The sequence below is a fragment of the Cyclopterus lumpus genome, chromosome 5, assembly GCF_009769545.1.
Source record: "Cyclopterus lumpus isolate fCycLum1 chromosome 5, fCycLum1.pri, whole genome shotgun sequence".
Lineage (NCBI taxonomy): Eukaryota > Metazoa > Chordata > Actinopteri > Perciformes > Cyclopteridae > Cyclopterus > Cyclopterus lumpus.
This window is the reverse complement of record NC_046970.1, coordinates 23634246-23649193: the sequence shown is the minus strand read 5'-3', so window position 1 is coordinate 23649193 and position 14948 is coordinate 23634246. Positions and strand designations below refer to the sequence as shown.

Here is a 14948-nt window from a genome sequence, read left to right as displayed (position 1 = left end):
TCGTTTGGTAGTATAAAGTAGAACACAATTAAATACTCAGTAAAAATATGATTTAGTCCAAAACAAGTTTTTACTGAGTTATGAATAACGGATGCTTCAAACCACCCGTGAGACTTGTTTTAACTGTTACCGTCTAAATATAAATACTTTTTAAAAAGTGAATCATCGTTGTATTTTTTTTGACACAAAGAGGGAATCTGCCTCAGAAACCACACAGTTATTTACAAATCAAAATGTTTTAATACGTATAAAAACGAAGAAAGACACACACACACACACACACACACACACACACACACACACACACACACACACACACACACACACACACACACACACACACACACACACACACACACACACACACACACACACACACACACACACACACACACACACACACACACACACACACACACACACACACACACACACACAACACAACACACACACACACCACACACACACACACACACACACACGGCGTTCTATACATGATGAATCCTACAGAAAAAAGAGGACGCGTGATTTCTACCGCGACGGCTTTAAACGCCTCACAATCTCTTTTTTTTTTGTGGGCTCCGGGTCAAGCGATCCGGGGTGGAGGAGGAGGTCTTCTGGGGTGGAGGAGGTCTTCTGGGGTGGAGGAGGAGGAGGAGGAGGTCTTCTGGGGTGGAGGAGGTCTTCCGGGGTGGAGGAGGTCTTCCCGGGTGGAGGAGGAGGAGGTCTTCTGGGGTGGAGGAGGTCTTCCCGGGGTGGAGGAGGAGGAGGTCTTCTGGGGTGGAGGAGGAGGAGGAGGTCTTCCGGGGTGGAGGAGGAGGAGGAGGTCTTCTGGGGTGGAGGAGGTCTTCCCGGGTGGAGGAGGAGAAGGAGGTCTTCTGGGGTGGAGGAGGTCTTCCCGGGGTGGAGGAGGAGGAGGTCTTCTGGGGTGGAGGAGGTCTTCCGGTGACGGCGTGCTCTGGAGGAAACAGGCAGCACATCCGGCCGGCTGCTCGCTCACAGTCTGTTTTTCCTGTGTCTCTCGGTCTCGGCCCGTCCCGCGGCTCCTTTCACAAAAGGGACCCGGCGGCGATCAGTCCATCCCCCCGAGGTCGTGTTGTTTGTACGACTGCGACACCAGACTCCCTGCAGAGGAACACACCGCGCACACAATGTTCTCCTTCCATTAACCGGGTTTGAATAACGGTCTTATCTCAAACAACAGCTGGACACCGGGAGCTAATTAAAGACAAGCGACAGAGGAAAGTCATACTCACCACTCGGCTTTAGAAACACGTTCTCCCTTTAACACCGACGCCGTTTTCACTCACTGATCAATACTAGCCACCGTTCATAAAACTCAAAACACTTTCCGCGAATGTTTCAAGCTGCCGGAGAGGCTTTTAATGTGAAAAGGTCTGTGCAGGAAGTGTTGGGGTTTCATTGAGAAGTTCAGAGAAGCGAAAGTGTTGAATAGTTTGGAGTGATAGTGGTGATTTTAGGAGATTATATTTTTTTAAAAAGGAATAGTTCAACATTGTGGGAACGACGTGACGTTCAGGTGGCTATCGATCGTGTGAGTGCTGGAGGCGGGGCTTGGTTAGCCTAGCTTTGCATAACCTGCATGCATCTGTAAATCTCACTCATAAACATATTGCATCTTTTTGTTTGTTTACATTAATGACAAACAAACAGCCGCGTTGCAGCTTCCTGAAGCCCTGTTGCCATAGTGACGTTGTCATCGCGCAGAGACCAAAACCAAAACACGTGCTCACCGATTGCATTTGGCCCCAAAAAGAGTTTGCATTTTTTTTTTCCACTGTTGTTTTTTTTTTTTTAACAATATAAAAATACGTTGCAAATGAATTTTGAAGCTTTTAAGTGTCAAAAAAAAAAAAAAAGACAACGTTTGTTAAATTAGACGACTGAACACTGGAACACGAGTTCTTCTTCTGTTCGGTGGCGGCGCTCCGCATGCTGCACATCTGTATTGTTCACAGAGCTATTGGGCAACATCATTATGGATGGAGTTCAGACATCAATACTGACGACGACATGAACATCTCTCCCTGACACACACACACACACACACACACACACACACACACACACACACACACACACACACAACCACGTCACATGACAAGCCCAGGGAGCGAGGTGGGAGTGGGAGCAGGAGGGTCAAAGGCCAAGCAGGAAGTAGACTAGCCAACTAGCCCGCGGTGGGGAAACAAGCTGCACCATCCCACCCGCAGCCACGTCAACACCCCATCTGACAACTACAGGCGAGGCAGAGGTCAGTAGAGGTCAGTGGAGGTTATGCAGTCTTAAAGCCACAGTCTGGGGGGGATGACAGAGGAGTCGCTTGAAAATTGAGCTCCTGTGTGATCGGATTATGTGGAGATGTTTGAGTGGACACGTCCTGCATGTCCGATTGAGACACGTGTAAGATTTAGCCAAAAATCTGAACTGTGAGCATGAAGAGGAACTCGAAGAAACACCTGCAGTCGAAAAGGTTTGCCCGGTTTGATCAACTTCCAGGATGTAATTCAGCTCCGTATCATCGGCCTTTGTTTCACTACACAAAACACACTAAAAGAAATAACGGAGAGAATTCCAAGTATCAAAACGTCTCGGCGACTGCAGGGCGTCGACTTCCAGGAACAAGAAGGGGAAGCAAACAAAATAGTGGATTCATCGTTTCCCCTTCAACATGATGAAATCCAAAATCAGTGTTTAATAAGAAAAACAATCTCAACTATGAGACCGTGACTTCTCTTGTAATGCATAATATTTTGGGGCCGTATCCCCGATCACCATACCAACAGGACATTATCTCATTTGATGAAACACCGGTCTGACGCACGGTGAAGAGTGTGTGTTCCTGCCTCCAGACTGTGGCTTTACATCATGCAACGGGGTCTGCGCCAGTGAGCTGTGTGTGGGGGGGTGGGGTGGGGGGGGTGGAAGCAGTACAGGGAGACAGGCCGCGCTGGCGAGGTGTCAGTCAGACTGAGCAGAGCTCCCAGACCGAGCAGCAGCAGGGCCGGTGGCGTTCTTACCTGTTGCCAGGCCCCCCTCTGCCCTGCCCTTCATCCCTCCTCCTCCTCCTCCTCCTCCTCCTCCTCCTCCTCCTGGGCCAGAGCTGCCCAGCGCCTCCACGGGGAAGGAGGGCCGTTCGCCCCTGTAGGGCTTCGGCCTGAAGGGGAAGTCTTTGTCTTTACCTTTGGAGCCTTTGGGCCGGCCTGCTGTCTTCTTCTTGGACTTGCCGTCCCCCTTCACTCCCAGCAGGGGGTGCACCTCTGGGGACCGAGAACAACAAGTACCGACAGTCAAATTAGGGTTCGTTCAGTGTACTTATGCACTAAAATGTGCTCACATTGTAAATTCATCATATTGCACATTTCCACTATTGGCAACACATGACTTTTTTTCATTGTATTTTGCTAATTTAAAAGAACAAGTGCGAGCCGACAATATGTTTTTACATCTAACTTTTAGGGGAAAGCCAGACTACGCTGGTTTTGTTGAGTTTTATTTAGTTTCTGTCGAGTTTGCATGAAGTCTGAGAGTTTGGTAAAAGAGGGAAACTTAAATCTAGAAGGTGTTCAGTTGAATATTTCTATATTCTATTTTTATTATAAGGAAAAAAAGGTGTCAGAATCTTAACTTTGTTAGTTAGTTTTGTTTATTTATCAGACAAAAGAAAACTAACAGAGTGTGTGTAACCAAGTGAAGTCGACAAAGCACTTTGTTACACACACTCTGTTAGGGGGCGTGGCCTGTTTTAATATATCGTCCAAACCTAACTTACACTAGTTCAGTACATTCTTTTCTGCAATAATCCAAATGGCCGACAAAAATCCGTCCCTCCTGCCGCACTCTTATTGCATCTTCTGGGGCGATTTACTGCCGACTCACCGTCACTGGGCACCCCCTGCAGTTCAATGGTGGTAGTGCGAGCCTTCTTCTTGGTCGGGCCTCCTTCGGACGAAGGCTGCCGCTGCTTCTTGTCGCCTGCGGCCAACGCCTCCTCCGGGGCGGCGGTCTGGACCGCGGCGTCCGGCGGGGGGCCGAAGGGGTTTTCCTCTGGATCCTCCACCTCGGGGGCGATGGGCAGGTACAGCAGGGCCTTGTAGTCCTCCAGCTCCTCGTCACTACAGGACAACAAACACAGGCTGTAGTGGAACACTGGACCACGAGGCGCTCCGGGCCGAAGGGGGTCGATGATTCAGGGCGACGTGGACCGGATCAGAGAGGGAACCGTTGTTATTCACCTGCTGCAGAAAGCAACTATGGGGTCAACTGTGGTGACGTCCACCTCCTCGTCCTCCGCAGCGTCTGCGCCTGTAACGCGAGCACAGGTTAATGTCTGAGAGAACCCACGAAACCAGGAAGACCAGTACACCTGGCGCCAAACCAGTGGCGTCGCATTCTAATGGGGTAAATGCAGGTGTGCGTCATAGGGAGGATGTGTGAGTGACCGCTTTATAGGAAGCGAGTGTACAAGAAATAAATGGACTTCGCTGTGTTGGATTAACAGGAAATGCATCGTAGAAAGTATGATTTTGGCTTTTCAACAACAAAATGTATCCTGCAGAGATGTTTTCTGGAGCCATTCACGAGTTGACTTAATGTTTCACGCCGTGAGTAAATCTTCACATTCCTCTGTGCATTGCATTGTGGGACATCAACAGAACACTGAAAATCTAATACATTTAGCCTGCTTACGGCCATTTTAGTTTGTTATTATTATAACATAAGTGGATTGTAGACGTCGATTGAAGACTTTGCTCGAAAGTATTTACATTTCTCTGCTTTCTCACCAGCATTGTGTCGTATAATTTGTTGCGTGCGCTGCTGTAACCTACCTGTCTGCTCGGGTTCACTCTTGTCTTCGTCCTCGATGTCGAACTCGGACTCTCGCTCCTCGTACTCCACGTTCTCATCCAGCTCTTTGAAGTCCGGAGCGAAGGCGCTCCAGTTTTCCTGCAGACAAACCAAATCAGTCGCACGTCGATCACACACGCCACGCGTTCTTTTACATCGCATATTCAGAGTGTCTTCCATGTACATCCAGCCTTCATTGTCACCGTCTACATACCACTTGGTTCTGAGCCCAGATGGACACCACTCCGCTGGAGATGGAGGCGATGATCGGACGGACAGGATGCCACTGGAGAAAGGTCAACGGTGAGATGGGTAAGTTATCCGATTGTGTTGAAGTGTTGCGTCATTGTTTCGGTCTCTACGCAGAGGTTCTGTGTTCTAAATATTTGTTAACATCCTTACAGCAACATCCAGCAGCAGCTCTCCTCTGGTTCCATGGAGGATCTTCACCAGGTTGCCGATGCTCTTCTCCCAGATGTAGAGGGCGTGCTGCCGGGCGGAGCCGGCCACGATGTACTCGCCATCGCCAGAGAAACAGCAGCGCTTCCACGGAGTCCTGAACACAGAAGACACCGGTAGGGGACATGAACCCAAGGAGATCGGAAAGAAAAGATGGAGACGATGCAATACAAGAGCTCAGACCAGGTTTTTACACAAGCAGTAATGCAAGAGGGCGATGGTGAAATCGCCGAACTCGAGGCTTCAAAACAGCGGCCCGCAAACCAACAGGCGGCGTCCGCTTCTTGAATACGGATCGATAGTCGAACCACAAGAAAGCTCGGCAATTCCACCGCTGCAGTTCCCCCACGTGTGTCAACATACCGGTTTACCAGGTCCTGGAGTTTCTGCATGGGTTCAGGCTCACCGTCTCGGCCACAGGTCATTATCTCCCTGCCATCGTACACCCTGATGATCCGGTCTGCTGTGTTTATGAGGAAGCAACTGCACAGAAAACAGGACAGTTGAACAGAACGTGAGCACAGGAGGAGCTCTGCTGCCCCCGCCGGAGCGTTTAACGTGAGTTCTGTCTTCTTCGGATCGTGTGTACAAACTGTAAAGTGAATCTGTTGTTCAATCAACACCGAGTAGATAGATCGATCGTGTCACAGAGCAAAGAGAACTGCAAATGGTCGAGAGCTTAGGGCTGTCCCCGTTTCCTGAAAATCTCATTAGAATGCGCCAAGCGATCAAGCTGCTAGTGAAGGCTCAGAGCGCCCCCTGCTGGAAAACAAGGCCCACTACCGTGTGTGACAGACAGTACATTTTTAATCTGAACAGATCATTATGATATCAATTTTTTTTTCTAGAAACCAAGAGACTTCCTGTTGCCTCTCACCTGCCCTTCCGTGCAAATTCAATAGATTTGATGGCAGTGGTGTTGCTGGTGCCCGTTGTCACTCTGAAGGAAGCCACCAGCTCCTGAGTGTTTGTGTTCAACACCAGAATCTGCAAACAACAGAGAGAGAGCGAGAGAGAGAGAGAGAGAGATATGATGGTGAAGGAAGACAGCTTAGACTGTAAAATGGGAGTGGAGAGAAATTCACAAATGTTTTGGTGTTCATGAAACCGTTATTTCATCTAATCAGCAGCATAACAGTGCAGGTGTAAATTGGTGCAGTCCGTGTGGAGGTGTGTTATCTGCATCCTAGTGTCTTTTTATATATTCTATCACTGGACATTTTCTAGATGTACAACTTAAAGCGCTCGGCTTTAAAATTCCGATGTACCTGTGCTGTGTGGAAATACAGTCACGTGATTGAAAGGTGTAAATAAAGTATGTTCTGACCTTTCCTTTGGCGTTGCCAGTGTAGATGAACTCCCCCCGCCTGTCGAAGGCCGCCACCACATTCAGGTCGGAGTCGTCGTCAACAGGCAGCACGACGTGTTTGGAGTCTGACAGAGTGAGCAGCACCGGGGCGGACTTCATGGGACACACCAGCACCTTGTCCCTGAATCACAAAACAACATGCATTGTTTGTACAGCGTAGCAAAGTGCATCAACTTGACTTGCGACTGATTAAACTGTCCGGCTCACTCACATGTCTCTCGGGTGGCACTGCAGTTTCAGGATCGGTGACGGGAAGCGGAACCTCTGGTCACAGTCTCCCGTCAGGACGTCCCACTGCGAGACGATGTTGTCTGTGGAGGCACTCACCAGCTTGTGACCGTCACGACTCCAGCTGCACACACGCAAATATATATTTATATATATATTCATCGAGTCATCATTCAAATGTTATCGGGCATGATGTGTGCATGCAGCTGGTGGATGTGTATCTCCCTATGCGTTCCTCACCATAAAGAGCAGACCGGGTGGATGTGGGCGCTAATGATTTTGGCGATGCCCCGCGTGAGGAAGTCCCAGATGACGATGCGTCCGTCGTTGCAGCCCACGGCCAGCAGGGTGCCCCAGCGGTTGAAGGTGCAGGTGAGGGCCATACTGATACAGTCCAGAGTGCCATCTGCCTCCTAAAAAAAAAAACACACAAATAAACAGCCAGAGAGTTTGCATCAGTCCGGGAGCTTTAATGTTCCCTCATTAAAGGATTTAGATGTAGATGAAGAGCCGGTGACTTACCTCTGGATAGTTCTGCCCGAACGATTCTATGAGAGAAATATGAAAGACGGCGTGATGAGAAACATTTAAAGAGACAAAGCAACATTCGTACAGGATGTACTTCAGTGCCAGTTGACTCTGAAACACAACATCCAATTCAACATGGTACAGGTGTTCTGTGTGGTGCAGCAGAGTACATGGAATAGCAGTAGAATCCAGGATGTATGCATTTTTACAGAGATAACTTCTACTAATCTGAGATTAAAGTACATTATCAATGTCAAACACATGAGGAGATAAGCTTGAGTATGTCCGACACTTCAACTACAAACAATTAAATTGAATATTCACCAGAAAGAAGCAGGAAATTATCCATGAGTAAAGTGAGAGAAATCCCGATGTTTAATCCAAAGTCTGAGCCAGTAATTCATAAGAAAGAACTGTGTGGACATTTACAAGCAAAAAACATTTACTCATTAAATAGTTCACCAACAAATAAGGTGAAGTAGCAAATTTACTTGAAACACGTCCTTCAGATGATCCAAAATGTATTTTCAGGTTAATGAGAAACCTTCGTAGACGGTATTTATCTGTCGATTCCCTATTCTTTCAATGTTTAAAGATGAAAGACGGGTTCCAGACATTGTACTAACAGTCTTATTGTGTAACTATTTCACTATTTAGGTCTACTTACAAAACAGGACTTTGACAAGTCAAAACTAGACTAGTTTAAAAAGTAAACTACACAGACTGTTTAAAGTCCTAATTTACATAATCCTATATTTCTGACTCAGATATAAGATTAACCTCACTCCATCCAGATCGTTACAAAACAGCTGTAGATAAAAACAAAACATTTTAGACATATCAGACCAGATTAGCACATAAAATCAAATATTAGGCTGTTGTCTCTTTTTAAACTTTATTATCTTTATGGAAACAGAACACTTTCCATCTGCATGATTTTCAATCCATTTTGTTGCCGTTTTCTTTCATCCTCATTTTCCTGAATATAAACAGTTGCTCGCTGTCATGAGGACCAGCTGTAGGTTTTATCGCCACACCAACAGGTGCAATAAATAATAATAAACATGGTGAATATAATAATAAAAATAAGGAAGGTAATATCCTGTACTTTCTGAGTTAACATTTAAATAGAATAACAATGAGAGATACCATGTCTGGAGGCTAACATTAGCCGAGCAGCTACGGCTGCTTCCCTTGTTTTAACCTACGTTTAAAGTTAAATACAGACTCAGCCGATACACTAAAAAACAAATTACACTTTAAATTAAAGACTAGCAGAGTGGATATACTAACAGATGTTTTTATTTTATTGTATTTGACTCGTTTTGAGTGATGGTAACGAGCTAAGCTAACCGCCAATGCTAAACACAACAAGCACACAACGTTATCTTTGAGATAAATATATAAATATATAAATGTATAGTCTGGTTCATTGGAAAAAAGACATTTAAATGCTAATTACCGAGCAGCTCTATGTTCATTGTTGGACGACTGAAGACTCGTATTTACTTTCTGCTTCGCGGAGCGGAGAGACTGGCGCCGAGCGTCCAGTGAGGACCCCAAACAAGGCGTCGTCCGATGTGCCTGAACAGAAAGGAAAGCGATAATATTCTGTTGAAAATAAACGTTCAAATATAATGATAGAAAGTACATATTCCTAAGTATTGTACTCGTGCGCAATTTGTAGGTACTTGTTATTATCATGTTATGCTAGTTTATACTTTTACTCGACTACATGTATCTGAATACATCAGTGACGAGTTTATTGATAAAAAATATAATGAATGAATAAATTAGTTGTTTCATCTAGATTACAATTTATTTTATGTTTATACACATTGATTATATTTTAATTATTTATTTATAGTATTTTTAATTAGCTTATTCTTTATAATGTTCCTCTCAAAATGTATTTTATGTAAATGTTGATGCTAATAATAGTGTTTACTAAGATTTTGAATGCAAGTATTTTTACACTGTGGCTTCCACCATGGTCTTTTTTAATTAAGATGTAATACTCTTTTGACTCACTTAAGTTTCTATTATTATTATTATTATTATTCCTGTTATTGTAATTGTATGTCTGTGAGGTTCAGGTGCCATGTTATATTTCTATTCTATTCTATTCTGTTCTAGTGAAGATAAGGTGCTGCCAACATCACTCTGCAGCACTTGACCCTTGTCTATTTCCACTATCTTTAACTTTATGGTCCCGACCTATATGTGACAGGCCTGCATGGAAATCCGAGTGTGTGTGTGTGTGCGTGTGCGTGTACGTGTGTGTGTGTGCGGCACATGCTAGTTTACACATGAGTCTCTCTTACCATCTACATCAGATATCAGAAACAATCGGTTGTAGCCCGAGGTGCTGGATCCAGATCCGGTGCTGGATCCAGATCTGGATCAAGAGTTGGATACGGAGCTGGATCAGGAGCTAGATCCGGAGCTGGATCCGGAGCTAGATCCGGAGCTGGATCAGGAATTGGAGCTGTATCAACAAGCGACTTCCTGTTTTCACAATAAAGGCCCAAAACAAATTTGCTTGAGGTTCTGAAAACCGTCATAGTGGCATCTTTTACTGTGGAATCAAACAGCAGCGAGTTAAGAGACGACTGATAGACAAACACACATGTACTTATTTCCTGGTTAGAAAGCAGACATAACAAAAAAGATACTAAAAAAGGTTCTGTTCATGTATTTTAGACTCTGTGTAAACACACTGACTGTCGCTGAACTTGGATTTTTCTCCACAGAAAACCGTAGTCTCAAGATGTGTCAGTTTTCATATCAATAAGATTTGTTCAACATTTCTTTATCGTGTCGGAGGCACTACTTTCCCTCAGTACCTTGTAATAGTCACTTCCCTTCATTCCTCCTTCAGAGACATTACAGAGAAAATACCAAACAACTCTGAGGGACCTTATATGTTGCAGCACTTTATGCCCCAAAGTTATGTTATTTTTTTCGTATTCTAAATATACGTATCAAGACAATTAAACAAGTAATAGCAATGATGTGAATAAAGAGTGAGTGAGTGAGTTTTTTCATGCTTTCAAATAAACCTCCGGATGCCACGCTTCCCCAGTAGTTAAACCAACCTAAATCTCATTAAGTGTATACAACCTCTAACATTAAGGCCTCTCTCATCTCGCCGAGACAAAGATGCTTTTTGTTGTTTTCCTCTCGACACCAGAACATGAATTGATTAAAAAATAAGCATCTGAAAGTGTTTTCTTGGTAGTGGGCTGATTCAAAGACCTTGTGTGTTTATTAAAAATGAAAATAAAGGTTACATTATAAATGTAGATCATTTTTATAACTGGCTAATGACTCCTGGAAAGAGACGTTGCTGTTGAGTTTATCAAATGCTCTGTTTGAGTACCACATCCAGAGCGCTGTAAAGTAAAATTACATTGGAGAGAAGGCATAGACACGCTTACGGCTGGTATCTCCAAAACTAGGCAACTCTCACAAAAAAATAATCTAGATGCATAAAAAGGCACTGACAAGGAAGCCATGTTTAATTGGAGGGGTGAACTGCCCCTTTAAATTGATGAATTGAATTGGTAAAAGTACTTCTTTTTTTTACAGTGTGGTATCAGTACTTTTATTATTATTTATAATAATAATAATAATACATTGTATTTGTATCACGCTTTAAAAGGTACTCAAAGGCACTTTACATGGTAAAAACAGAAACGATAAAAGCAATATAAACAAGAGAGATTACGCAACAGTAAGAAACACATAACACCTCGTCACCGAGACGAGCTTTAATCTGAAGGGGTGGGAACGGAAGTCCAGTGCGTTGTCGTGTGTGTGCGTGTGTGCGTGTGTGTGTGTATGGGTGCGTGACTATTGAAGGCGCCACGTCGGCAGAACCAGCAGGCTGAAAAGAGAGCTGCGTAGCTCAGCCTGTGACCGACCGAGAGGGAGACGAGAAGTTACGAAGCAGCGGGTTGGAGTCACTTTGTAATGCGGTAACAGCGAGAAGGACGAAGGACACGAAGAAGAAGGACACGGAGAAGGAGGCGAAGAAGGACGCGAAGAACGAGGCATTGGTAGTCCGAGCAGCAGGTCTGAAAACGCAGCATTTCCAGGGCAGAGTTTTGGTTTCGCAGGCTGAAACAGAAGCTGTCTCAAGTTCCTCCGCCAGGTGTGTTCCGAGGACCGAAGCACTGGGAACAATGGTGAAGGTAAGAAGTAACATCCACATGCATGTTTGAACACGAGCGAGTGTGTGTGTGTGTCTGTCTGTCTGTCTGTCTGTCTGTCTGTCTGTCTGTCTGTGTGTGTGTCTGTGTCTGTGTCTGTGTGTGTGTGTGTCTGTGTCTGTGTGTGTGTGTGTGTGTGTGTGTTTTTTAAAGTCAGCTCTTCAGCCTGCAGGCTCCACGAGTGATGATGTGGAACTTGAGAGTGTGTGTGTGTGTTTGTTAAATGTTAATAGGTGGATCCCCTGCTTCAGTGAAACGTGGCCTCTTCCTCTCTGAAGAGTGGCTTTCTGTCCTGCTGCCTTTTTTTTTTTTTTTTTTAATCGAGGCGTCACAGCTTCCTGCCGATGTTCCTCTGAGCCAGCAAGTCCTCGTTTTGATATATAAAAACACCCCCCTTTACTTTCTCTTAGCATGAGTTTTGGTTCCCAGGATCAACATCTATCAGATAACGTGCACAGCTGGAACCCCTTTTTGGGGGATCTGGGCCACAAGAAGAGGAAAAACAGGGGGGCGGTTCATATTCTAGGATGCAGTGTGTGTGTGTGTGTGTGTGTGTGAAGTGTTCGTTGGTTACGAGCCTCTACGTGTCATTTTATCATCAACCCGCCACCGTTGTGTTGCAGTTTCTCGCCTCGAGGCTTCGTACGAAGGGTGATAAAGGTCATAAAGGTGAAGACCGCTGACCTACAGGGACCACGCCAGGTGGATCTGCTGCTGGTGTTCAGTGGAGTTTACTATTTATTTATTTATTCTACTTTTATCAAACGAGCAAAAAAAAAAAAAAAAAAGGCCCAACATTTTATCGCGATTCCATCCTCGGGGACTTAAAAAGGGAATATTGTTTTATTTTAATATTGTTTTTCGTAGAAATAAAGATGTGCAAAGGCCAAATAAATGGGGCTGAAGTGAATTTAAAGAGCTCCTTTACAGCGTGATAAGTGTCTCCAGATAATTACATGTTTAAATACAACGGTGACTCCAGACGGTTGTTTTTTTAGATCCGTCATGCAGTTGAAGTAAATGGAAGTTCTTGTACTGAATGACAGGGTTTTAAATTCCATATATATATATATACACACACACTTTATTGTATCGGGTTGTTTTGTGTTCGCGTACAGATTGCCAGAGGGATGCCTTTTTTAAAATACTTTTGGGGAGGGGGGAGGGCTGGATATCAACATATTTCTTTACTTTAACAAAACACTGGATCCTACATTTCCCATAATGCATCTGGACAGCATCTTCCACGAGAACCTTCCTGCCAATAATCACCCAAAGTCTTTTAAACTCCACGCCTCCAGTTTCTAAGCCAGTCTTTATTGGAAATTTGAGTTTAAGCTGAGAACCCTGATGACGTCACTCTGATTATGTCTAAATTAAAGAAATGCAGTCTTAAATATTGAAATCGGGATCTCTCTGCTCAAAATAATAAAGACCATATTTAAAGCCAGACTTCCGGCGTACGTCACATATTTTAGCGCGTTCAGACTGAAGAAACACTTTCTTTCCCTTGTTTTCCAGAATGTGAACAGCGTTAACGTGGAGCCCCAGCCAGGGACCAGCATGGCCCCGGACGAGGCTGAGCCCGTCGACGGCGAACCTGCAGAGGGTAAGCAGTGGGGCGAAGCACCCGAGGGTGCCGCTAAACGCTAAGACATCAGCAGGGGGAATATGGTGCAATCCGCTCTCTCGTGTTGCCTGCCGCTATTTGGGAAAGTGTTGATTCAGCCAGGGGAGTCGGCCTGTTTGTATAAGAGCTGCTATTTGTGTCTCCGAGACACTTTAACATTCTGGTCTCCTGCTGCCCGACGGTAAACATCGTGTTGTGGTGTTTTTCAATGTCGGTTTGCCCTCCAGGTGAAATGTTAAGAAAGAGACGTTATCGAACAACAAATGTTGGCAAAGCTAAACAATACCACCTTCGTCCACAGGGGGCGCCAGAATCAACACAATTAAAAGTTCCTTAAGAGTGTAAAAGAAGTAAACGGCATAGTTTTTATTTACTAGTTTTTTTATATATATGTATATCTATATGTTGTGTATGTATGTATGTATGTGTATATATATATTTGTTTGTTTGTTTGTTTGTTTAGTACATCTGGTTATTGCTTCACGTATGTTTTTGTCCACAGACTCTGGGAAGGACCACGTGGTGGCCGCCCCCGGCATGATGTGGCGGGTCACCGGCGGCCTCTTCAACGTCACCAAGGGAGTCGTGGGCGCCGCAGTGGGCGGGGTGGCCTGGGTGGGCGGCAAGAGCCTGGCCATCACCAAGTCGGCCGTGACCACGGTCCCCATGATGGGGGTGGGGCTCGTGAAGGGCGGGGTGGCCGCCGTGGCCGGTGGCGTCTCCTCGGTGGGCTCGTCGGTCGCCAGCAAAGTCCCGTTCACGGCCAAGAGGAAAGACAAGGCTGAGTGAAGATGAAGATGACGATGATGGACCAACAAGGAGAGGCTGCCAGCTGACCTCTGTCTGCCAATCAAACTCTACAGTGCCTTCTGACAGTCAATCGGAGACTTTGATACAAATACACTACGTTCGCCACCGGAAGAAAAAAAAAAGATTCAGCAATACCGCGTTACCGAGGCAACCGGGAATCACCAGAATGCCAGAGTCACCGGATCCGTTTCATAATAAGTTCGTCGTCGTCTGGCTTGCGGCAAGGATCTCTACGTCTGGAAGTGAACATCCGGCTCCAGGCGTTGGTCACATGAACCGGGATGAATATTTTTTATCTGTTTACAAACCCCCAGAACGAGGCGCTCCGCTTTCTTCTCTTCAGTCTTTAACAAACGTATTTAGTGACATGTTTCAGAATTTAAAGTGCTGTTTTTATTTTATTTTTTTCACAAAAAAATGTGTGCGACAAAACCAGAATGGAGTGCGTTTCGGAGGAAAAATACAAATGTTTCAGCGTTTTTGAATGAAGGGAAAGAGCGACATTCTTCAGTCTACTGACTTATGAGCCCCGTCGCCTTCTTCTCCTTCTTCTTCTCCTCTTTCTTCTTTCTCTTTTCTTTTTTCACCCAGCAGCCTCGTAGGAACACTTCTCTGAAATGTCCGGAGACACAATCACACATACTGGGCTCAGGTCTTTTCCACAGCTATATTATTGTTGAAATGTTTAGTTTTTCAGGACGTGTGAAAACGTTAAAAAAAACGCCGCGCTGGACCGTTAAAAAAGAAAAAGTTTACTTTCTAAAAATCTAAAGAAACATTCTGCAGCATTTTTGATTCATCGACGGTCGTTTTGAGAGGAAAAAGTTCCCCGATGTTGTCC

General features: G+C 45.1%; 2 protein-coding genes across 5 annotated transcripts; one reads left to right on the top strand and one right to left on the bottom strand.

Moving 5' to 3' along the window:
- Window positions 1–46: 46 nt before the first annotated feature.
- Window positions 47–9960, bottom strand: rbbp5 (retinoblastoma binding protein 5). Of its 4 annotated transcripts, none has more exons than XM_034533913.1 (16): window positions 9778–9958; window positions 8916–9037; window positions 7778–7866; window positions 7448–7473; window positions 7166–7338; window positions 6909–7049; window positions 6656–6818; window positions 6206–6315; window positions 5692–5811; window positions 5272–5425; window positions 5084–5155; window positions 4851–4968; window positions 4257–4326; window positions 3901–4136; window positions 3204–3281; window positions 47–1125 (listed from the first exon to the last, which is right to left on the bottom strand). In XM_034533913.1, exons 3-16 carry the CDS (start codon window positions 7800–7802, stop codon window positions 1073–1075), a joined length of 1539 nt encoding a protein of 512 aa, XP_034389804.1. In that variant the 5' UTR covers window positions 7803–7866; window positions 8916–9037; window positions 9778–9958; the 3' UTR covers window positions 47–1072. The 4 variants fall into 4 exon arrangements, with proteins under 4 accessions (XP_034389804.1, XP_034389802.1, XP_034389803.1 ...); XM_034533911.1 differs by having other exon boundaries at window positions 840–1125; window positions 3042–3281; window positions 9778–9960; XM_034533912.1 differs by lacking the exon at window positions 7778–7866 and having other exon boundaries at window positions 840–1125; window positions 3042–3281; window positions 9778–9959.
- A 1298-nt stretch (window positions 9961–11258) lies between these two features.
- On the top strand, window positions 11259–14229 carry zgc:153675 (uncharacterized protein LOC768179 homolog). Its single transcript, XM_034533923.1, has 3 exons — window positions 11259–11649; window positions 13189–13276; window positions 13800–14229. The coding sequence occupies exons 1-3, from the start codon at window positions 11641–11643 to the stop codon at window positions 14084–14086; spliced, it is 384 nt and encodes a 127-aa protein (XP_034389814.1). The 5' UTR covers window positions 11259–11640; the 3' UTR covers window positions 14087–14229.
- The last annotated feature ends 719 nt before the right edge of the window (window positions 14230–14948 follow it).

Coding starts and splice junctions, on each gene's coding strand:
- zgc:153675 (XM_034533923.1), top strand. Junction 13,277..13,799: donor CGACGGCGAACCTGCAGAGG/GTAAGCAGTGGG, acceptor TTTTGTCCACAG/ACTCTGGGAAGGACCACGTG.
- rbbp5 (XM_034533911.1), bottom strand. CDS start 7,802: ATGGATAATTTCCTGCTTCTTTCTG. Junction 7,050..7,165: donor CACCCGGTCTGCTCTTTATG/GTGAGGAACGCA, acceptor GCGTGTGTGCAG/CTGGAGTCGTGACGGTCACA. Junction 5,426..5,691: donor CTCCAGGACCTGGTAAACCG/GTATGTTGACAC, acceptor TTCTGTGTTCAG/GACTCCGTGGAAGCGCTGCT.